Source organism: Sceloporus occidentalis, unplaced genomic scaffold, assembly GCF_023333645.1.
Source record: "Sceloporus occidentalis isolate IW3139 unplaced genomic scaffold, rSceOcc1.0.p SCAF_4, whole genome shotgun sequence".
Classification (NCBI taxonomy): domain Eukaryota; kingdom Metazoa; phylum Chordata; class Lepidosauria; order Squamata; family Phrynosomatidae; genus Sceloporus; species Sceloporus occidentalis.
The window spans coordinates 189,348,947-189,372,382 of NW_028316984.1; the positions used below are offsets into that span (position 1 = coordinate 189,348,947).

General features: G+C 41.4%; 1 protein-coding gene across 2 annotated transcripts in view; it reads left to right on the plus strand.

Moving 5' to 3' along the window:
* Nucleotides 1-23,436, plus strand: part of INF2 (inverted formin 2) — a 91,107-nt gene that overhangs the window by 45,786 nt on the left and 21,885 nt on the right. For both annotated transcript variants that reach the window (XM_089522657.1, XM_089522658.1), the window contains exons 2-13: nucleotides 1,858-2,266; nucleotides 6,524-6,639; nucleotides 9,443-9,602; nucleotides 10,873-10,906; nucleotides 12,260-12,401; nucleotides 14,601-14,742; nucleotides 15,183-16,052; nucleotides 17,287-17,432; nucleotides 18,853-18,914; nucleotides 19,978-20,080; nucleotides 20,532-20,617; nucleotides 22,530-22,630. In XM_089522657.1, coding sequence (XP_089378783.1) covers nucleotides 1,873-2,266; nucleotides 6,524-6,639; nucleotides 9,443-9,602; nucleotides 10,873-10,906; nucleotides 12,260-12,401; nucleotides 14,601-14,742; nucleotides 15,183-16,052; nucleotides 17,287-17,432; nucleotides 18,853-18,914; nucleotides 19,978-20,080; nucleotides 20,532-20,617; nucleotides 22,530-22,630 — 2,356 coding nt within the window. In that variant the 5' untranslated portion in view covers nucleotides 1,858-1,872. The remainder of the gene's footprint in view (nucleotides 1-1,857; nucleotides 2,267-6,523; nucleotides 6,640-9,442; nucleotides 9,603-10,872; nucleotides 10,907-12,259; nucleotides 12,402-14,600; nucleotides 14,743-15,182; nucleotides 16,053-17,286; nucleotides 17,433-18,852; nucleotides 18,915-19,977; nucleotides 20,081-20,531; nucleotides 20,618-22,529; nucleotides 22,631-23,436) is intronic.

The following is a 23,436-nucleotide window of genomic DNA, read 5'->3' on the forward strand; positions in this document are numbered from 1 at the left end:
CCCTAGAATTGGCACTAGTATGGCACAAAAGGCCAGTGTGTACTGCGTCTTAGTGTCCTTTGCCATTTGTCAGACCATCTGGATCCTCTCTATAGTTTCAGAAATACAATCTGACCACCAGGGGGTTGGACTGGATGGCCCTTGTGGTCTCTTCCAACTCTATGATTCTATGATTCTGTGTCAATGCCTAGGTGCTTTGCACTCAATACATTCCATTGCATGACATGATATATAATTCATTACATTACAGTATACAACACCCTCATGAGAAATGAAAATCTCTCTCTCTCTCTCTCTTTCCATCTCTCTAGCACGCTTTTCTGTTATGATCACATTGAAGATCATTATTATCATAAACAATATAATTCAGCAATATATCCGTTTAGTAATACAGTTGCCTTTCCGTTTTCACGGGGATCCGTTCCGGACGCCCCTCTGATGAAAACGGAGGCTCACGCATATTCCAGCCCAATAGGCTTGAAAGGGGTGCATGCGAGCACCCGTGCGTGTGCAGGGGAGTGTACCTCATCAAAAATAGCAGAGGTCGCCCCCCGCTGATTTCCAAGGTCACAGATCTGAGGTCCACATGTTAGGAGGGTTGACTGTACATTTTCCTCTGTTCATGAATTATAATAATGATAATAATAATAATAATAATAATAATTATTATTATTATTATTATTAACATTGATTTATAGAGCGCTGTAAAATTTACACAGTGCTTTACATGATACAAATCAAAATAAAATAGCAAAGTAACAATAATAAAATCTGCCATAAGGTGTACAATCTAGAACATCAATATTACAAAATAAAACAACTCTAAAATAATGCAGCAATGATAAAATGGGCACTAAGACATCATAACGATGGCTTAACAACCAGTAATACGGAATGGCTCCTTAAACAAAGTCATCTCCAATGCAGCCTTAAAACTAGACAGGGAAGCGATCGTTCTTAATCGGGTAGGGATGAGATTCCAGGCATAGGGAGCAGCAAGGGAGAAGAAGTGGATGCGAGCAGGGGAGGAGGAAAACCTTGGCTGAGTCAGGAGACCTGTGCCATGAGAGCTTAATGCAAGAGGAGGGTGAAAAGGATAAATGAACACTGATAAGTAAAGCACTGAAAAGTTGCTGAAGAGCTTTAAAAGTCAACAGAAAAAGTTTGTAACGGATTTCAAAAGGGATAGGAAGCCAATGGAGGAATAAGAATGTAGGGGTGATACAGTCAAAACAACGGGCAGTGGAAATAATTCCAGCCACGGAGCATTGTACAGAAATTAGGGGGTAAAAGTAATAAAATCTAAATAGGCATCTATGAATATATAAGCATCAAAAGATTAATGTTCTTGACCATTGCTGTTTCTATAAACCTCATTTTTATCTCTGGATGTGGTCTGTATAATAAATATATTACTCTTTCTTTAAGATGTCTTTTTCATTGATTCCAAGTACCAGCTTCCATGTATATCCAACATAAACCTTTTTGATATCTGGTATTGTCGTGGAGTGATCAGTGATGTTTCATTAATGGGTTTCACCTTGGGCATGATGACAAGGATGGGGAAAAGTAGTCTCACAAAAGAGCAGAACACAGTTTTCCTAGAAAGCCTTGATGGGGTTCTTTCCATGGAACTTGAACAGCAGGAATATAGGTGCAGATAACATAACACTGTAATCTGGATTTCCTCTGTGAAGTTAAGTGTTGGCCTTGGGTGGAGCGAAGGCCTTGATCTATCTGTCAATTGACTCTCCAGTCTTTGCGGGCAAGCCATCATCTCTAAAAAGTAGAACGGTGTTGTTGGCCTTCTATTTCATTTTTTTAAAATTATTATTATTATTTGTCTCTCACCTTTAGGAGCAAGCATCCAAAATGTCAGCCAAGAAAGAAGGTGCACACAAGAAATGGGCAGCCTTGAAGGGAAAGCTGGGGTCCCAAGAGTCTGATCAAACAGAGGCCAATTTGGAAAATGCTGAACCAGAACTCTGCATCCGCCTCTTGCAAATACCTTCTGTGGTGAACTACTCAGGGCTCAAGAAACGGTTGGAGAGCAGCGATGATGGCTGGATGGTCCAGTTTCTGGAACTCTGTGGGCTTGATCTTCTTCTGGAGGCCTTGGACCGACTCTCTGGGAGAGGTGTCTCCAGGATTTCTGATGCCCTGCTGCAGCTGACATGCATTAACTGTGTGCGAGCAGTAATGAACTCTCAGAAAGGCATTGAGTACATTGTGAGCAATGAAGGCTATGTCAGGAAACTCTCCCAAGGTAAGAGCGTGTTTTTAAATTCTTTTCACATGCTTTTGTGTGTGTGCACCATTGTTCTTTGGGCTGACTTCTGTGACACTTTAAACTTACATCCCACTTCCTAGGATATAATTTTAACTGGAGACAATGCATGCAGCTTCTGAACACACTTAGGATACAAGATAGGCAGTTCTAGCCTTTAGCATTCCCTAGTTCTGGTCAGCATTTTGAAAAGTTAGGTTTTTGGACTCTAGCGCCCAAATTCCCCTGACCAACAAGAATTCCTAGCTGTACTTGGAACAAAACTCACATTAAAATCAATGCCACTTACTTCTGAAATCAATGCTTGAATATCGTGGTAGTTGTAAATATGCACAATGCTGCACAATGTTATGCCTAATTAATTCTCTCACCCACAATAGCATAAAATAAGTTTGTGGAAAATGTGGCCTTCTAGACCTTGTTGGACTGCAGCTGCTATCATCTGTCAGCATTGGTTATGCTAGCTAGAGTTGGCAAGAATTGCTGTCCAACAGCATCTGGAGGGCTGCATCTTTCCCATCCCTGCCTTAGGGTATGCCAGTATTATTCCCATTTTATCCATGGAAAACCCATGTGAAGAAAGACTGAGTATTAAGTAAGTAAGAATATGGTTGATGGTTCAAGATCATCCCAGGCCCTGAAGTTTCCAGTCCAAAATCTGAGATCAGGAATCTTTCCTGGTAATACTATTAAGCATCATGCATTAAGCATCAACCATAGAATCATTGGCCTGGTACAGACAGGAAAAATGTGGCATGGTGTCGTCGTCACTAGGGTTAGGGAGTGTGTTCCATGCACACGCTCCCAAACCCTAGTACATACTGGCGGTGTCAAAATGGTGGCACCCTGTCTACACGGGCGCCGCCATTATGACATCACGGATGCATAGCGTCCGCATGTTGCATCACACTTGTCATGAGTGTGCCATTTGCGCACTTGGGCATTGCAAGCATAATGCAAAAAGAACCCCCTTTTTGCGGGGGGGTTTTCCGCCGACAGGAAGCCTCGCGGTTTGGTGGCTGATGCTTCCCTCCGACAGAAATCCAGGCACAGGCAGGCCGCCCTTTTTGGGCGGTCTGTATCCCGCCATTGACACCCAGAGTTAGAAAAGACCACAAAGGCCAGTCCACCCCCCTGCCATGCAGGAACACACAATTTCTCACAGGTTGTCATTCAAACGCTGACACCCCACATAGAGTGGTAATATGTTTTCCTGTTTGGAAATTAAAGACAGAAATCTTAAGTAATGGGGTTGTTTTCAAACAAAGGCAAAATGAGGAGATTATTCCTTTTCAGTTATTTAGGTTGATGCAGTAAGGAACATTTAGTTTAGCTTACTTGCTTCTAGCCAGAAGGTGGATGGAGAGCAGAGCTGAAGGGCAGCTCTAGTGACATGTGATTGGAAGGAAAGGAGGAAGCTATCTCGCACTCCATCTAAGATGTAGAATTAATGTAGTTTGACATCAGTTTAACTGCTTTTGAATTCTGGGATTTGTAGTTGTGAGAACTATTTAGCGCTCTCTGTCAGAGCACTCTGGTGCCACAACAAACTACAAATCCCAGAATTCCATAGGATGGAGCCATGACAGTTAAAGCCATGCCCAACTGCATTAATTCTATACAGTCAGCCCTCCACATCTGCAACCTTGACTTTTGTGGATTTGACTATTCACGGATATCACTACTGTGTTCTCTCTAGGAATCTCTAAGTTCTCCAGTGCGACCCATCTGCAATTTGACCATAGACTCATGCTGGAGGACCTAAAGGTTCCTAGTGAGAACACTTCTCTAAGCATTTGTAGGTCCTCCAGCACGAGTCTATGATCAAATTCCCACAGATGTTGATCACAGAATTGTGCCTAGGATTCCTAGAGAGGTGTCCTGTCAAGCTGAAAAACCTAGTGGTTTCTTATTTGTGGTTTTTCCACTTTCATGGGGGTTCTGAGCTCCTAACATCAGTGAATGTGGATGGCCCACTGTAGCATGGTAGCAACTTTAGTAAAGGCACAGACCTCCTGGAGAGTCTTTGTAATTTGCAGCAACATGTGTTTTAACTGTTGTAAAATCAGAGCAGAGCTTATCAAAACTAGAGAATTTATCCCCTTGCCTCCCACCTAGAGTTGACCAATGAAAACTGGAGACTCAGGGCCAGATCTGGCAACCCTACTAGACAGTCTTTTACTAAATCACTGGGATTTAGCAGGTAGCAGATTCTGGGTACTCACCCAAGTTTCGAGCCTCTATTATCAAATATTTTTGAGACCAATTTAACCAACATGTCCAACCCCAATCTTCTCTTGATTGTGAATGAATGAATGATTTATTACTGCACTTGGCCAGCATACTCTTGATTGTTATCATCAGGAAACTTAATCACTAAACTACACATGGAGAAGCTTTTTCTCTTTTTCCAGATTTTTAAGAATTGTTTTCATGCTTCTTCACTTTTATACTCTTTTACTGCTGGTGGTTTTAATTTCATAGAATTTTAGATTTAGAAGAGACCAAAAGGGCCATCTGATCCAACTCCCTGCCATGCATCCTAGTCCTGGTTGACTGGAGTAAGCCAACCTTGTCCTGGCTGACTGGAGTAAAACAGAGGCTGGATGGTCCTCTGTTGAGGATGCTTTGATTGTGAGTTCCAGCATGGCAGGGGGTTGGACTGAGTGGTCTCTTTCATCTCTCTGATTCTATGACCCCTTCTGATATTCAAAAATAGCTGTCATCTCCTCTTCTCCAAGTTAATCATACCCACCTCCCTAAGGGCAGGTCTGTACTGGCCAGAATACTCCATGCTGTTCTCCCAGAGTATTCTGGCCCTGATGCTGCCTCAATTTCCCCACTGATACTTGTGCATTGCAAAGTGATGCCAGGTTGTTGTCTAAACAATTGTTCCACTGTGCTGCCCAGTACTGCCATTACTAGCATGAGTCACTTCTTCTGAGGCCAAAATCAAAGGTAACCTCAGTGGAGCTACTCACTACAGCCACACTGAGTGATACATCAAGACGCTGTTTAAACAGCTGCCAAGTGTTGCTCTGGAGTGCTCCAGATTATCTGGAAAAATTCAGGGCACATGATGAGTCTTTTAAATTCAGTTTAAGGAAGAGATGGCCTAGAGTGACTATGATTCTCGAGACCAGGTCTGGAATCCTGGGTCAGCCATGTAAATTCACTGGGTGACCTTGGCAAGTCACATTTTCTCAGCCTCAGAGGATGGCAATGACATACCTCTTCTGAACAAATCTTGCCATGAAAATGCTGTGATAGGGTCACTTTAGGATTGCCATAAATCATAAACTACTGTACTTGAAAGCACACAACAACAATAACAGCAACAACAGCCTGGATACACTGCGGGACTTCCCTTCCCGGATCTAGGAGTCCAAGTAGACCACATGTTGAACATGAGTGAACAGTGTGATGCGGCAGCTAAAAAGGCCAATGCTATTTTAGGCTGCATCAATAGAAGTATAGTGTCTAGATCAAGAGAAGTAATAGTGCCACTGTATTCTGCTTTGGTCAGGCCCCACCTAGAATATTGTGTCCAGTTCTGGGCGCCACAATTCAAAAAGGACATTGAGAAACTGGAGCGTGTCCAAAGGAGGGCAACAAAAATGGTGAAGGGTCTGGAGACCATGCCCTATGAGGAACGACTTAGGGAGCTGGGGATGTTTAGCCTGGAGAAAAGAAGGTTAAGAGGTGATATGATAGCCCTGTTTAAATATTTGAAAGGATGTCATATTGAGGAGGGAGCAAGCTTGTTTTCTGCTGCTCCAGAGAACAGAACCTGGAACAATGGATGCAAGCTACAGGAAAAGAGATTCCACCTGAACATTAGGAGGAACTTCCTGACAGTAAGGGCTGTTCGGCAGTGGAATGCACTCCCTCGGAGGGTGATAGAGTCTCCTTCTTTGGAGGCCTTTAAACAGAGGCTGGATGGCCATCTGTCAGGGATGCTTTGATTTGGATTTCCTGCATGGCAGGGGGTTGGACTGGATGGCCCTAGTGGTCTCTTCCAACTCTACGATTCTATGATTCCCACATGAACACAGTCTGCAGTCAAATTAGGCCCTTGGACCATGTTGTTTAGACAGGGCAATGTGAGAGCGGGATGAAACGGATGTAAATGCCCTATGTAAACAAGCCCTAAGTCATTCCACCTCATTTGATTTTGAAGATTGTATATTAAAATACCAGTTGACTTCTTCTGATGTTGGACTTCTCTCTTTGCAGCACTTGATACCTCGAACATCATGGTCAAGAAGCAAGTTTTCGAACTCCTGGCTGCTCTCTGTATTTACTCAATGGATGGACATGCTTTGGCATTGGATGCTCTGGATCATTACAAGGCAAGCAGAAAATCAGATGCACAATAAAGGACATAATATGTATTTTGAAATAAAAGTTTGTGGAATTAGGGCAGAGATCTATTAGTGTAATCCAGTCCCTTGTTTTCCAAAATGGCAAACTGGACATCTAATAAGCTGTAGGTGAGAAGTCATATTTAAATGGTTGTATTAGCATTGTTTTTAGACTGTTTTTAAAAGAACATTTTAATGTGTTTTAAAAGTTTCTTTTTAAAAAACCCTGAACTGTTTTAAACACTCTTATTAGTTGTGCACTAGCCTGGGAGACCTTATGGGCTAGGAGGCAATACATATGTATGTGTGTGTGTGTATGTCGTTATTAAAAGTATTTATATATTGCTTCCAAGCAGTATAAATCTGGACAGCCAGCATGGCATAGTGGTTTGAACTACAACTCTGGAGACCAAGGTTCAATTCCCAGCTCAGCCACTGGTGACCTTTGGCAAGTCACATGCTCTCAGCCTCAGGGGAAAGTAATGACAAACCTCCTCTGAACAACTGCTGCCAAAAAATCGCCCTATGATAGGTTTGCATTTGGGTTGCCATAAGTCGGAAATGACTTGAAGACACACAACAACAATATATGAAGGCAATAATCATCTCCCCTTATTTCTCCCCAGCACTAGTTAATCCATTTAGCATACTACCTTTGAATGTGCACATTCACTTTAACAATTGTGGCCATTAGCCATTGATAGATTTCTCTTCTGTCAAGCTATCTAGTCCCTTTTTAAAGCTTTTTAAGATTAAAGCTATACAGCAGGAACCCAGCTTGGGCATGTTACTGTTTGGATTGCAACTCCCAGAATCCTCCAGCCAGCTAGCTGGTAGATGCTGCAAATTGTGGTTTTTAAAAAGTAACTTTTCAAAGCTCAGAGCAAAAGGACATGGCTAAGTAAAACATATCAATTTCTGATTGAAAAGGCAAGGTGCTATTTTTAACCACCTATTCGCCCACCTCCTAAAAATCCCTCTTTTGTTAAGTTACCAACTTGCAAAGATAATTTTTTCTCTTTAAGAAGCAATCTTAAAAAGTTGACACTTATCCCTCCATTTACATTCCATTCTCCCCACTCATTCTTGCCTCATTCTTCTGCATGCATCAACCCGACCCAAGTCTGTGTCCATTATTAACCCATCTTTTTGGCAGGGGATTCCATCTGTTTATGACGCACTATGTGAATAAATTCTTATCTCTCTCTCTTTCTCTTTTTTAATTCTGAATCTGCTGCCAAATGCCAATCGATTTCAGTGACACCCAACTGCTAGTGGTATAGAAGGTTCTGCCTACGCCGCAGCAGCAAGAAGGAAACTGATAGTATTGTAGGCGTTATTACAGAAGTTATAGCTTCCCATAGTGTGACCTGAGTTGCTTTTCATTTAACGGAGGGAGCAGTGCCAACTTTTGGAAATGTTAATTTGTGGACTATAATCTCCAGATTTTCACAGCCCATATGGCCTGTGTGTTCGAATCCCTGCTTGGTAATGAAAACCAATGGAATAACTTTGGGCAAATCACACTCTCTCAGCCCTTAGACCCCTTAGAGGGAGGCAAACCCCCTCTGAACAAATCTTGCCAAGAAAACCTCTGATAGGTTCACCTTAGGGTTGCCATAAGTCAAAAAAGAGTTGAAGGCAAATGGCACACACAACATGGCCTTTGTATATGCTAGCAAAGAGATTCTGGGAGCTGTTGGTCGGAAAAGTAACTTTACATGCTCTGGGTATAGCTTAGTAGTGCCAGCATGGTATAGTGGTTTGAGCCTTGGACAGTGACTCTGGAAATCAGGGTTCTGTTCTCCACTTGAGCATAAAAACCCACTTGGGCAAGTCACACACTCTCATCTTCAGAGGATGGTAATGGCAAACCACCTCTGAAGAAACTTGCAAAGAAACCCCCAGTTAGGTTCATCATAGGGTTGCTTAAGTTGGAAACAACTTGAAGGCGAATAATAATAGCAACAACATAGCTTCTTAGTAGTGCATATGCTGTGGACTGCAGAAGCTCTCAGATTCACTCCTTGGCATCTCTAGTTTAAAAGGATTGAGTAGTAACATGAAAAGATCTCTCCAGATCCTAGAGTGCTACTCCCAGTTGAGCAGACAATACTGGATAGGGTTAGATGGCCAAATAGTCTAATATGGTATAAGGCAATTTTCTTTGTTTTATCAAAGATCTGGGAACCAGGCCTTATGAGGAACAACTTAGGGAGCTAGAGTGGCGGAGAGAAGGCCAAAAGATGACATGATTATTGTGTGCCTTCAAGTCATTTGGGACGTATGGCAGCTCTAAGACAAAGCTGTCACAGAGTTTTCTTGGCAAGATTTCTTCAGAGGAGGTTTGCCATTGCCTTCCTCTGAGGCTGAGAGTGTGCCTTGCTCAAGGTCAACCAGTGGGTTTCCATGGCCATCCATCCTTAAATATCTGAAGGGATGTTAGGTAAAAGATGGAGCAAGTTAGTTTTCTGCAACTCTAGAGACTAGAACACAAACCAATGGTTTCAAATTAGAAGAAAAGAGATTCCACCTAAACATTAGGAAGAGCTTTTTTTTTTTAACCACAGAGCCATTCAGTGGTGGAATAAGCAGCCTTGGAGAATGATGGATTTTAACTTTTAATCAGAGGTTGGATTGCCATCTTGTAGGTATGCTATAATTGTGCATACCTGTATGGCAGGGGATGGGACTTCCAGCTCTAAGATTCTATGATTCAGTAATTCCAGTCTTGACTGGGAAATGTAGTCTTTTGAACCAACATATCAGTGATTTGCCTTTTGTGTCCTAGTCTGTGAAAAACCAACAGTACCGGTTCAGTGTCATCATGAATGAACTTTCAGCCACAGATAATGTGCCATATATGATAACTCTCCTGAGTGCCATCAATGCAGTCATATTGGGTACAGAAGAACTAAGGACAAGGACACAGCTCCGGAATGAGTTCATTGGTAAGAATGGTTGTCAGCTCAGCTGTTTCATGTACAATGAAAATAAGTCCTTTGGCACATTCATACACAGAATGACGGCAGTATTATTCCACTTTAACTGCCATGGTTCTTTCTTATGGAATCCTGGAATTGGCAATGTTTAAAATTCTCAGGCAGAGCATTCCAGTGCCTCATCAAACTACAGGCCCAGAAGTCCATGGGACAGAACTATAGCTGTTAAAGTGGAACAATAGTGCTATAATTCTGTAGTGTAAATGGACCACTAGTCTGTAGATTCCACAGAGTAGTTCACCTTAAGATAGTGGTTCCCAACCTTTGGTCCTCTAGATGTTTTGGACTTCATTTTCCTTCATTCCTGACTGATGGCCAAATTGGCTGGGCTTCTGGGATTTTACGTCCAAATAGATGACCAAAGGTTGGAAACCACTGGCATAGAAGGTCAATGCATAACATTTCTTCCTTGTATTACTTCAATTATTTTCTATTTACTGTAGTTTGAATTATCCTTGGGGATGTATCCAGTGGTGGCCTTGCACTAGCCCATTTACAAAAAGTGGGTAACTCCATCTTTGTAGGTCCTCATCCCTGAGGTTCCCCCATCTCCCCAAAAACTTATCTTGTGGATGATGAGACCCCTGGAAGGAGTACATGAAATAAATTGGAAAGATGCAGTAGATAGATGAGACTGTGGAAGATAAAACACTCAGTTTTCAGCATGCATCTACACTGTAGAAATAATGCAGTTTGATACCAGTTTAAGTGTCATAGCTCCATACTACAGAATCCTGGAATTTCTAGTTTTGTGAGGGACCAACACTCTGGCAGAGAAAGCTAAAGATCTTGTAAAACTACAGATCCCAGGATTCCATAGGATGGAGCTACAGCACTTAAACTGCATTATTTCAACGGTGTAGATTCACCTAGAAGCTGTTCCTGCTAGCACAAAGACATCATTCGCTGCATCCCAAAATAACAGCGATGATGACTGCTGATCATTCAAAAAAGAACTTATTTGCAATCCATATTAATTTTTGATTCCATTTTTGTATATCATTTGACAATTTCCAACACCTTGTGGTAGCTTTTGAATAATGTCAGTACTACTACAGAGAAGAACCTGCCATTTTTCCAGAAATTGCTACCATTGTTCTTCTCTGGAGATCTTTCCATTATTTCCTAGAGAGTGTGTTTCATTCTTTTAATGAATTCTAATACAGTTTTATGTCCAGCAAACCACATTATCAACCTTATTTTCCTTTCCTACTTCCAGGTCTCCAGCTGTTGGATATTTTAAACAAGCTGAGGTGAGTTCAAGATTATATTTTGTATGTATAACTGAGACTTATTTACAACAGTATAAAGACATCACATAATGTTGGGAGGCCATACTGTTATCAACCTTTCCATCATGTTTACTTCTTCATCCACATTGTATTGCTTATAGTATTTTTACATCAAGAACCATGGTAGAGGCAGATTTGGGCTTGAGCCACAATATTTCCTCATCTGGAACCAGATGTGACTGATCCCCATACTTAATGACACCTTCAAGCTCTACCCACTCTATCGCATTCTTAAATTCCTTCAGCGTTTTTATAAAAAAAATTAGACAAGACATCAATTGTTTTCTGCTACTGTGAGATGCAGAAACATACCAGTTTGGGAGTCTAATTTCTGTTGTTACCACCAGATTCTGCAGAGATTCCCTACAACATTTTCTCACTGTAAAGATAAACCTGGAACATGTCTACATGGGCCAAATAAACCACTGTCCGTGCACCCTTATGGTGTCCTGTCCACATGACTCAGGGCCAAAGCCTGGATTCAAGTGCGGATGTTCTTCATCATGTGAGGCCAGTTCTGCACTGAATTTGAGCCATCCATCCCTTTTGCTCTGGATTTTCCATGAAAACCTAGAACACTTCAGAATGATACCTGGTGACTGTTTACACATTCATCCTGTTGTGCCACCCAGCACCATCACAGCTGGCACAAGTGGCTCTCTCTGAGATCATTGGAGGTGCCCAGCCATGTGATCAAAACTACATGCCTCCTTTCTGACCTCAGAGAGAATGATTCGCACCAGTGGCAGCAGGCAGCACAGCAAGACACATGTGTAGATAGTTACTTGGCATCACCTTGGAGTGTGGAGTAACAAGGGGAATTCAGGTCAGCTTTGGGGTCAGATCTAGGCTTGCCCCCAGGTCCATGATGACAAAGTTGTAGCTTGAAGGATTCATAAGCAGGTCACTTCCATTCATTCCTTATCACAGTTAACATTTGCTTTAAAAGTGTATAGTGTGGAAGAAACCACACTTTATCCTGACATGCAAATATCTCTTCAAACACTTTTCTTGTTGAACTACAAAGAGGTTTCTTTACAAATGTGCACTCCGTCAGCCAAATATAGACACATACAAATTATAATAGGAATGGGAATTATGCAGATCTCAAAATGTCAAACTGCAACTCTTAGGATTTTTCATCATTGGCTGTACTGATGTGTATCACAATTCAACAACATCATTCCCAACTTAGTATGGTAGAGAGTATGGGTTAGCCAAGAATTTGAGGGTATCGATTTCTATCTGTATGTTAACTGGAATTAATTTTTTTATCATACTTATGCTAATATTATGAGTGTTGGCTCCATTCAGAGACATAGAAGATGTAGATCTACTTATCCAGTGTGAGGCATTTGAAGAGGCCAAGTCTGAAGATGACGAGGAGTTGTTGAAGATATGTGATGGGATTGACATGAGCAATCATCAAGAAGTTTTCTCTTCTCTCTTCAACAAAGTGAGTGTGATCATTTTTAATGACACTTTAATTCCCAAATAGCTCAAAATGGCTAACCACACCACTTCACTGAAAACTATCAAGACCACATATCAAACAATAAGCAGTGTGTGAGCAAGTACCTTCAATTCACCTGTTGACTTAGGCAACTCTATGAACTTCATAGGGTTTTCTTAGGCAAGGACTACTCAGAGGTGGTTTTGTCATTGCCTCCCTCTGAAATATAGCCTACAGCCGGAGACGTAGCCGGGGGGTGGGGGGGGCTCCGTCGGGTCCGAACCCCTCCCTTCCATTTGATACAGTGAATGGTGCCCGCGCCCAGGCCCCATTATAATGGTGGCAGTCTAGACCCCCCCCCCCTTTCCCAAAATCCTGGCTACATCCCTGCTACAGCACCTGATATTCACTGGAGGTCTCCCTTCCAAGCACCCAAAAGCAAACTGCACAACCAGATGAAACCAAACAAAGTAAAAGGCAAGGGTTCATCAGAGCAGGAACAACTGCAGCATCTAAGTTTTAGAAAGCATAGCAAATGCCAGTACCAGTCGTCTGCCAATATCAAAGGCTTTTCTGAAAAGTTATATTTAAACTAGATATCTGGACACTTAATATTGAGGCTGGGTAGGCCTCTCTGGAAAGGCATTGTATAAACTCAGTGCCACTATAGATAAGGATCTGCTCCTTTTACCTCTTTTGTTTTATTTTATTTTTACTATTGATAAGAGAGTGATACATTGCAGAAAGAAACCCCAATATTTCAAGAAGGGGTGTGCAACATTCAGGACTCCTGCACACCTTGCTTATAAGCAAGACCACACTCCTGAAAGTGTCCAGGCTGTCCAGTTTTCCATTAAAACAACATGTGTTCCCTTGGCACCTTATTTTGACCAAAAATAAGATTTTTAGTAAAAATAAAATGGACTCCCAGATACTTTCATTTTAGGGAATGATGTAGGCCCCAGTGGGTCTCAGCAAGGAGAATTAAACCCAGGCTCTATCAGTACTGTGTGTGTGTTGTGCGTTTCTTTCTTTCTTTCTTTTTTCATACTCAAAGGATGCACCCTAGTGGCAACTGTTTTCACTTTGTAACTGCAGGACTACAAAAACAAATAATATTCCTAGAAGTTGCAGATGACTCCTTCTTTCATGATTCTCTCATTGTTTTTAAATCACATTGTTTTAAAATCCTCATTGTTTTTAAATCTCAGCTGAAAACGTCATTGTTTTCTAAAGCTTTTGGGGTTTTAGTTTAATATTGTTTTATCATCCTGGCTATACTGACAATATGTATTTATTGCTTTACTTTACTTGTACTGGTTTTTTTATTATATCTGGATAATATGTTTTACAGTTGTATTGCATAGTTTTTTATTTGCATTACTCTGTCCTTCTCCAGTGTGTAAATATATGTGCATAAATCATAGACCTTTGGCAGGGCTGACTGTTTTTGTTTTACTTATAAAGTGCCATGTATATAAAATAAATGAATAAATAATAAGGATCCTAGCTACCCATACTCATATCAGGAAGAACCGCATGTTTGGTTTCTACAGACATTTCTGTCATGTATTTGAACAGTTCAAAGAACTGTGCAGCACAACACTGTGGGTACCTGTGGGCTGGAAGTGAAAGTATTATGAGAAAGTCCTGTACAGTTATAAAATGAACATGGTGTGGGTTAAGGCTTGCTAATACAAACTGCACAAAACTAGAATTTGAGTTGAAATTTGGGGTCTTTTTGTTTGGGAATAATAATTAATAGCTTCCGAAATCTGAATAGTTTCCATCTAATCCACCAAATTGCATCAGCTGTTCAAACATGTTGCATGAAATACAATTCTTATGTTTTTCTAGCACCATGGGGTTTGTATGGGGCACAAGGAAGTTTATCCTGGGAGTTTTACACAGCCTCCATGCAGATACATCAGTCCTATACACATGCTTGTTTTGTCTGCACATGTACGTGGTTGAACATTGTAATTTCTACATATCCTATGATTTCCACAATACAATTGACCATTATGACCAATATCAGTGGTAATTAACCTTGCAACTCTGTCTTAGCATTTGGTCTTATAATAGTTTTAATGTTACTGTCTTGCAAAGTGATGTGGAAAACAGTTCAATGGCCCTTGTAGTCTCTTCCAACTCTATGATTCTGTGATTTTATAATTTGTAAATGGCCTCTTTACCTTTCAGGTGAGCAGCTGCCCAGCTTCAGTCCAACTGCTGTCCATTCTCCAGAGTCTCTTACATCTCGAACCTTCCCACTGCTCCAGCCTACTGCTGTGGGAAGCATTAGAAATCTTAGTAAACAGAGCCATCTTGCTTGCTAATGACAGTAAGTTTTGGACATGCTGTAAGAAAAACGGCTTGAACTGGTGTTAAGTAGGGCCAGAGGTTAGGGGATGGAGTAGCCTCCCAAGAAAGCTTGGAAGACTGCACCCCCACTGCAAAAGACCTCTAGAGGACACGGGGGGGGGGGGGTTATCCCATTTTGGGACCCTACTGGGCCATTTTACACCCAGGAGAGGCCTTTTTTAGCAACAAGAATTAACCGGAAGTCACTTCCTATTGACTACCTGTTTTAGAAAATGGCCTCCCCTAGGGCTAAAATAGCCCAGGTGAGGGGAAACATGATGAAAATCCCACACAAACACCCTAGATTAGAAACCAGGGTGGAATTTGCATCTGGCTCATGGGTCACACTTGTTCACCCGTGGTTTGAAGTATGTTTTGGACTGCTTTCCCTGTGAATTGTTTCTGTGAATTGTTTTACAGTACAAGGCAACAGTGTGGAGGAAGTCATGGAGAGACTGTTGTCCATCAAGAAGCACCCAAAGAAAAGTAATTCTGAATCCAGGAGAGCAGTCAACAAGATGAATGAAAGCACTCAGACCAGTGAAGATTTGGGGGAACTTCCAAGGGTCATCGAGAGCTCCCCTGCTGTGACCTGCTCTTCTGGCATCCCATCAATTTCAAATGTGTCTGAGAAAGTGACACCATCCCAGCTATTGTCCTGCTCTGCTTCTCCAGGGCAAAAGTCAACTCCATCTAGTGATCTTCCATTGCCACCACCAATACCTCCTCCTCCACCAACACCACCTCCTCCACTCCCTGGAGCACAGCAGCCACCATCACCACCTCCACTCCCTGGCATGAAAGGGATGCCACCTCAGGTCCCACCACCACCTCCTATGGCAGGGATCCCTCCACCTCCACCTCCACCCCCTCTGCCTGGTATGGCAGGGATCCCTCCACCTCCACCGCTGCCAGGTATGCCACCTCCACCACCTCCTCTCCCGGGTGCAGTCGGGATTCCTCTACCCCCACCTCTCCCAGGCATGCCACCCCCACCTCCCCCATTGCCAGGAATGACAGGGATCCCTCCACCTCCCCCACTCCCAGGTATGCCACCTCCTCCTCCTCCTCCTCTACCTGGGATGGCAGGGGTACCACCCCCTCCCCCTTTGCCTGGTATGGGAGGCATCCCACCACCTCCACCTTTAGGAGGCAACATGGAAGAGATTGTCATTGCACGGGTTGACTATTCCCTTGGGTGTGCCAGACCTGTCCACAAGAGGGTGAAGCCTCCGACGCTACGGATGAAGAAGCTAAACTGGCAGAAGCTCCCTTCCAATGTAGCAAGAGGTAGGTAGCTTTGGATAACTTTCACCTCCATTTGAGCCTTCCCCACAAATTGAGATCTTCTTTGACAGTCCTCTTCCATATGTGTGCTCCAAATGAAATACAGTGGGTAGCAAGGCAAAGTAGTACCTTCTTGATAGTGGCATAAATACAGTGAAACTCTCTTTGATTTTAATGTTATTCATATTCCTATTTAAATAGAAAGACAGGGTATAAATACCATCTGTGGTGGGTTTGGTTCTACTTCCTCCACCCTACGGATAGGAAAAATGCATGGACATTCAAGCCCCATATTATCCAGTGGGCTGCAACATGCATACATCTGAATCAGCACATCTGTGAGTATGTGCACCACTGAATAATATGGGGGTGTGATGGAGGCTCCAATCCACAGATAGTTGACACAACAATACAGTAGGCCCCCTATATTTTGATAAATTAATATGGATGACTGAGTCAGATTTCTAAAAAAAAGTTCAGTTAATTGTGTTATCCCATGATTCACATAGCACATTCTAGATTCAAAACATTTGCATTTTTAATGACCAGTGAAAACCTTTTCAGCGTCTAGATTATACTTTCATATTTTACAACAGAGGAGAATTGCTTTTTGGAAAGTTGCTTAGGATTTTTGGGTCAAATGCATTACATAGAGCAGACCTGGGCATTAAAGGAATCAGCTTAGTCATAAAAGTAATCTTTCAGATATACCTTCCGATAGAGGATCATAGAGATCTTCTAGACGCTTCATAGTTTAACCTCCAGTAGACTAGATCCCAGCTTTCAACTCTGTAGTTCTACTTTGAACTGTGCTGTGAATAGGCCATTCTCCAGTTGGATAGGGTGAAGCTCAGAGAAGAGCAGGGATGCAAATATATGAACCTCTGGATATTGTTGGACTGCATCTCCCATTAGCCCTAACTACCATAACCAATGGTAGTAGCAGCAGCTGCCTTTTTGCAGTTAATAAACTATAAGGCAAAAAAAGCATTAAAATACTTTACATTGTAAAATATATTATACATTATACAGTAAAAACAAAATTGTATTGCTTTACAGATATTATCAGTTAGTACAAAAAAATTGCTACCTCCTCAATTCCCTTTTTTAATCAGAGTTATCTAATAAATATTTTTAAAAACCTATTCCACACTCTTCCTATGCAAATGCATGAATACAAATTTTCATTTCGGAGGAAAATACTTAACATCAGGTTTCCATGCCTTTTGTCTTCCAGAGGGTCACTCCATGTGGGCTTCCGTGACAAGCAGCAGTGAGGAAATCATTGAGCCAGACTATACAAGCATAGAGCAGTTGTTTTGCTTTCCACTAGCAAAGCCCAAGTCAAAAGAAGCTGCCCCAGTGAAGACAGAACCAAAAGAGGTAGGAGGATCCTTTTGTTCATTCCAATCCTGTATCATCTGGTGATTGATTAGTTCCTTCAACAGCACTAAATTACAGTATGTGTGTAAACAGCCATTTGCAGAGTCTAAAAAAGTTATGGTTTTGGATGGCCCATCCCAGAATGACCCAGTCAGAATGGCCAGTATCCATGTAACTGGCACAGTCTTTTCCTTGTGATGAAGGAGATTTTCTCTAGGTGACCAGGAAGGGGAGCTTTTGAAATTGGAATGAAATCCTTCCTTCCTTTTCCTTTTGGGATGTTAGTACTAGACTTCTTAGATTATTAATACTGGTCAATATGTCACTGTCATACATGTCCCAGCTGGAACTGCAAGCCAGCGTGTCCCAGTAGTTTGAGCGTTGGATTATGATTCTGAAGACCAGGGTTCGATTCCCAGCTTGGCCATGGAAACCCACTGGCTGACTTTGGCAAGCGAGTCACACTCTCTCAGCTTCAGGGGAAGGCAATGGCAAAGCCTCTCTGAACAAATCTTGCCAATAAAATCCCAGGATAGGGTAGCCATAAGTTGGAAATGACTTGAAGGCATACAACAAGAATATAACCTTATCAGGGTTCTTTCATTCTGGTCTAATGAAACATGAGTCTTTGTGATGCAAACTTGGATTGTGCGAGGTTTTGCCTGTTCATAGACTCATAAGAGTTTATCACATTAAAAAAAAGCAACCTACCCCTTCTGTTTTACAGTCACTTATGAGATGCAGCTGGGAATTATGACACAGAAAATGTCACTGATGCCACCACCTGACAGCATCCCACCTGAATCCCTGCTCCCAGCCGCACTCAGCTGGCTGATTTGCAAAGTTGGGAGCTTTCTGTTCTTGAAAGGCAATGGGCTAAGAACGGCTGGGATTGAGGTGGGGTGCTGTTGGGCGGCGGCATCAGCAGCATTTTCCTTGCGGTAATTCCCAGCTGCATCCCATAAGCAACTGTAAAACGGAAGGGGTAAGTCGCTTTTTTAAAAAATGTGATAAACTCCATAAAGTTGGAAGGAGCCTCATGAGCTATTGAGTTCACCTCCCCTCTCAGTTCAGGATCTCCAGCTAGAGCATTCACAGCAGGTAGCTGTCCAGCTTCTTTTTGAAGACATTCAGAGAAGAAGACCTTACCTCCTCTTTAGGCAGTTGGTTCTATTGGTTCAACAGATATTTTTTCACAGACTTGCTAATACAATGCAGCAGTCTTCCTGGGTCACAGAAACTATCTGGGAAACCAGTACACACCATCTTAACAAAACTAGAGCTAGCCCATTTAAGGTGTATCCAGGAGACCACTTGTTCTAGCTGCATCTATGAGGGTAAAGCCAGGAAAATTGTACTCTAGTAATTTTTGCATACTTATTTGAAATCTTGACCTAAAATGCTTTATTTCCTAAAACAGATCACATTTTTGGATTCCAAGAAAAGCCTCAATCTGAACATCTTCCTGAAGCAATTTAAGTGGTGAGACAGCTTTCTGTGCTTGAAAAAGTAGCTGCAAGATCAACCATTTATGAAAAATTGTTCCTGAAGCTTTCCTAGCTAATGACATCTGTCGTTCTGGGTATATTTTTTCTCTTGAAATTTTTATGGGAGCCTTTCACTCTACACAGTTATACCACTTTGATTCCACTTTCACTACCAAAGTTCCATACTATGGAATGCTGAGATCTCTAGCATAATGAGGCATTTAGAATTCTGTACCAGGGAGCTCTAGTCCTTCTCTAAACTACAAAACTCTTATAAGATGCAGCCATTGTAGTTAAAGTGGAATTGAACTGCTATTATTGTGTAGTATGGAGGGGGCCTCATAAATTTAAGTGGCATTAAGAAAACTATAGTTATGCATGAGATTACAATTTATGATTTTTTGAAGACTCTGTCAAAAAGGAGGCCCAGAAATCTAATGCTGAAGAAAAACACATTTTTATGTTTTGTTTTTTAAAATATATATATTATTGACTATTGTTTCCATCCTTGCTGCATATACATAGGGATTTGCATTTGTCAAGAACCAGTGTCAGTGTGTTCTTGTAGCATTTCCTTGGGATTGTCTCCATCCTGAACAGGACAGATTTTATTCACCTTTACATTATGCTAGTTACAAGTTTCATTTAATGCATAGCAGTTTTTCACTTGCAGCTATATAGAAGGGAACCAACCCTACTTTCTGTACCCTTACATCTGGTATACAAAGGTAAATAAATTCTGAAGATGACGATTAACCTCATGGGGATTATAGGAATTGTTTCATCTATCCTACTTGTGACTAATCCTTTATAAAAATTCCATCTTGGTGCAATAAACTCTGCAAAATGTATTAGGTATTGAATGAAGAAGTGGCTTCCTTCAACAACATTTACTGTAGCTTAGCTGCAGATCCATTTCATTGAGTGGTCTTGAATTCTGCTGTTAGTAGAAAGGAGTGAGAGAAGAGACCTCTGTCTCTACTTACTTTCTCTACTGATAATTGTATAAACCCACAGAGCAGTGGTTGCATGTACTCAACAACCTGTTTTCTCCATAGCTCAAATGAAGAAGTGGTTGACATGATTCAGAAAGGTGATCGTACTAAGTTTGATGTTGAGGTCCTCAAGCAGCTGCTGAAACTCCTTCCAGAAAAGCATGAAGTAAGAAACCTTTAACAAAATAGTTCTTCTTTGAGTTGTAAAAAATAGCTGTATTCAGACATCATAATAAATAGTTGGCCCTCCATATTTTCTGATGTTTTATCATGCATTTAACCATCCACAGCATGAAAATATTATACACACACACACACACACACACACCCCAAAAAAACAAATCTTGATTTTGCCATTTTATATAAAGAACATCATTGTACTACATCATTGTATTTAATGGGACTTAAGCATCCACATTTTGGTATACACAAGGATGTACCCCAGTGGATACCAAGGGGCCACTGTAGTTATTTAGTATAGTTAGGCTGTGGGACTTGACATTAAATGAAAAGTTAAATGAAAAGTCCAGGGGAAACTGGGACAGGTAGGTTTGTCAAGATACAGCAGTGATTCGTTGCAATGTTGTTGGAACGTGACATTTCTTCTTTCTTGTTAGATAGAAAACTTAAAATCCTTCAAAGAAGAAAAAGAAAAATTAGCAAATGCAGATCAGTTCTATCTTCTTCTCCTTGGAGTTCCAAGGTAAGGGAAACCTTTATAATTAGGCCTGTCTCCCAGTTAATGAAATTTATCTTGTTTTAGTCCATGTGTATATGCATAAAATCATTATTCATGCATGCAATGTAGTAGCCATACTCTTAGAAGAGGCATTCCCACTGTGTGGTGGAGAACTTGGAATCCACCCATCTTTCTCTCTCTCTCTATATATATATATATAGTATACCCCTCCTTTCTCCAAGTACTTTTACATTTCAAAGCTGAAAATATTTATACCCTGCCCTGTATGAAAGATCTCAGGACAGTTTACATAAATCATTGAAACAAGTTACACCGTTTAAAACAACGCAATAATTAAATTAACTAAAACATATAGTAATACATTAAAGACAAATTTTAAAGAATTAAAAAGTTTTTAACATTAATATTTGCAATATGTTAATGAGACCCAAAGTTTTTGATGTATTGTATGTTCCAGAGTGTTCTTGAGTGAAATCCCCAGAAAGAAGTTGGGGAGATAGCCTGTACTGCCAGATATCCAACTAACAGGGGTGAGCCAAGTATGGGCCATGGACTACATACGGCCTCCAGGTCTGGTTTTCCAGCACCCCCAAGCCACACACACACACACACAATAAAAGAAAGAAAGAAACATCATGCCCCCAAAATGGCAATTTCTGGCCCTTGAAGACTCCAAGTGGAGTGGGCATTTTCTGGTCACATTTGTCCTCTCCTAGGCCTAAAACATCTCACTGGGTAAAACATATAGCAAAGTTACCCACAAGCACAGTAGAGGGTGAGGTTGGGCAAGTCACATGCTCTCAGCCTCAGGGGAAGGCAATGGCAAACCTCCTCTGAACAAATCTTGCCAAGAAACCCCCATGATAGGTTTGCCTTAGGGTCACTATAAGTCGGAAATGACTTGAAGGCACACAACAACCCTAGAGGGGACAAGTGGCCTTTTTGAGTGAAAAAACATTTGAGGGGTGTCGGGTCATCATGGGAGGGTAGAGCATTTAAACTGGAAGGTATGCGCAGCCACCAGATGTCTGAGCTAAAAGGATGAGGTTGTAAGGATCAGACTCCTACCCAATATTTATTTCATTATTTCAGTCAGGAATGGGCAGGGTGACTAGATCTCATAACCACAAAGGAAGACAAGGCAAGACAAAATGTAGGGCATTCAAGAAAAATGTAGGAATTACAAAATAAAAGGTAAAAACCATAATATAACTATAAATTCTTAGTAATGTTCAAAATGAAATACGTTTTGGAATTCCTCCTGGACAGAAGGCTGAAATGTAAGGTCCTGAAAAAGGATGACATTACCCTGAGAATGGGGAACTGTAGCAGTCTAGGAGGGCACATTCGCACCCCCAACTGCACCCTCTGCAAATAAAAAATCCTAAAATACCCCCAAATACCCTCCATGTGAGGAACGTGGGGAATATTTTTGCCATGTTTGTAAGGCCCAGGAGAGTTCTTTTTTTAACAACAAGAAGAGACCAGAAGTTCCAGCAAACTTCCTGTTTTTAAAAAAGGACTCTCCTGAGACTGAGGAGGAAGTGTGGTAAAAATACATTCCCCCAGAGAACATTTACGGCCAGAGTTTGCCCATCCTAGATTTAGAAGGATTTAAATTCAAAATATAGCTTTAACCTCCCATACTCATTAACTGGATTTGCCAGAGTAAAAACTGGAGATGGCTCCTATACCTTTAGTAGTTGCGTAGGAGACCACTGCTGTTGCTTGTTACCTGTTTGCATTTCAAGAAAAACCTGCTGCAGTGTCCTCTTCTAAGCAACCATTAAAGGAAGAGGACCCCTCTCCAGATTTCAATTGGTAACCCTATCCATAACAGTGACTAACCAGAAAGGTCTTATATGTCGATCTCTTGAAGGCACAGCATGGTGTTTATATTGATTCTCTATTCTAGCTACCAGCTACGGATTGAGTGCATGCTGATGTGCGAAGAGACCACAGTTTTGCTGGATATGCTGCAGCCCAAAGCTGAAACAATCAGGAGGGCCTGTGAAGGTAAACAAGGGCTGAACCTTTCAGCATAGCTGTGGCATGCAGAGCAATCTGAGAAAGAGCAAATGCCTTCCCAACTCAAGACAGCAATATCACATCAAATTAAACTGCAGTCAGCCCTCTGTATCCACAGATTTTTTTATCCATGGATTCAACCATCTCTGGCTTGAAAATATTTTAAAAATATATAAATTCCAAAAAGCAAACTTTGGTTTTGCCATTTTATATAAGGAGAACCATTTTACTATGGAGGTTATCAAATTCGAATGAAAAGAAAGTGGGGCCAAAATGCATTCAGTTAAAGTTGCTAGTTTAGCACAATTACATGAATGCGCATTGTGTTCAAACTGGCTTCCCATTGCCCGAAAATAGCATGCCATTGCCTGAATTTGCGTATGGCAGTCTATCACGCAATAACATGAAACCACATGATTGTGTTCGGACTGACTTCCCATTGCCCGAATTTGCGTGTAGTGGGTTATTACGCAATAATGTTAAACCCCATGATTGCGTTCAGATTGCCATTGGATTATACTTCCAATTTCCCTTGTCTGATAAACTCCTATGTCATTGTATTTAATAGGACTTGAGAATCCATGGATTTTGGTATTCATGAAGGGTACTGGAACCAAAACTCAGCAGTTAAGAAAGGGCCCACTATATAGAATCTTCTGTGAAAGCCTGGTCTTGCACCATCTACACACCATGACCCCTACTTTTAGCCCTGACACGGACTTCTATGTTCTAATACCAATAATTCCCAAAGATGTTCACATTCCAGCATACTTGATGGAGTGATTTCCACCCTT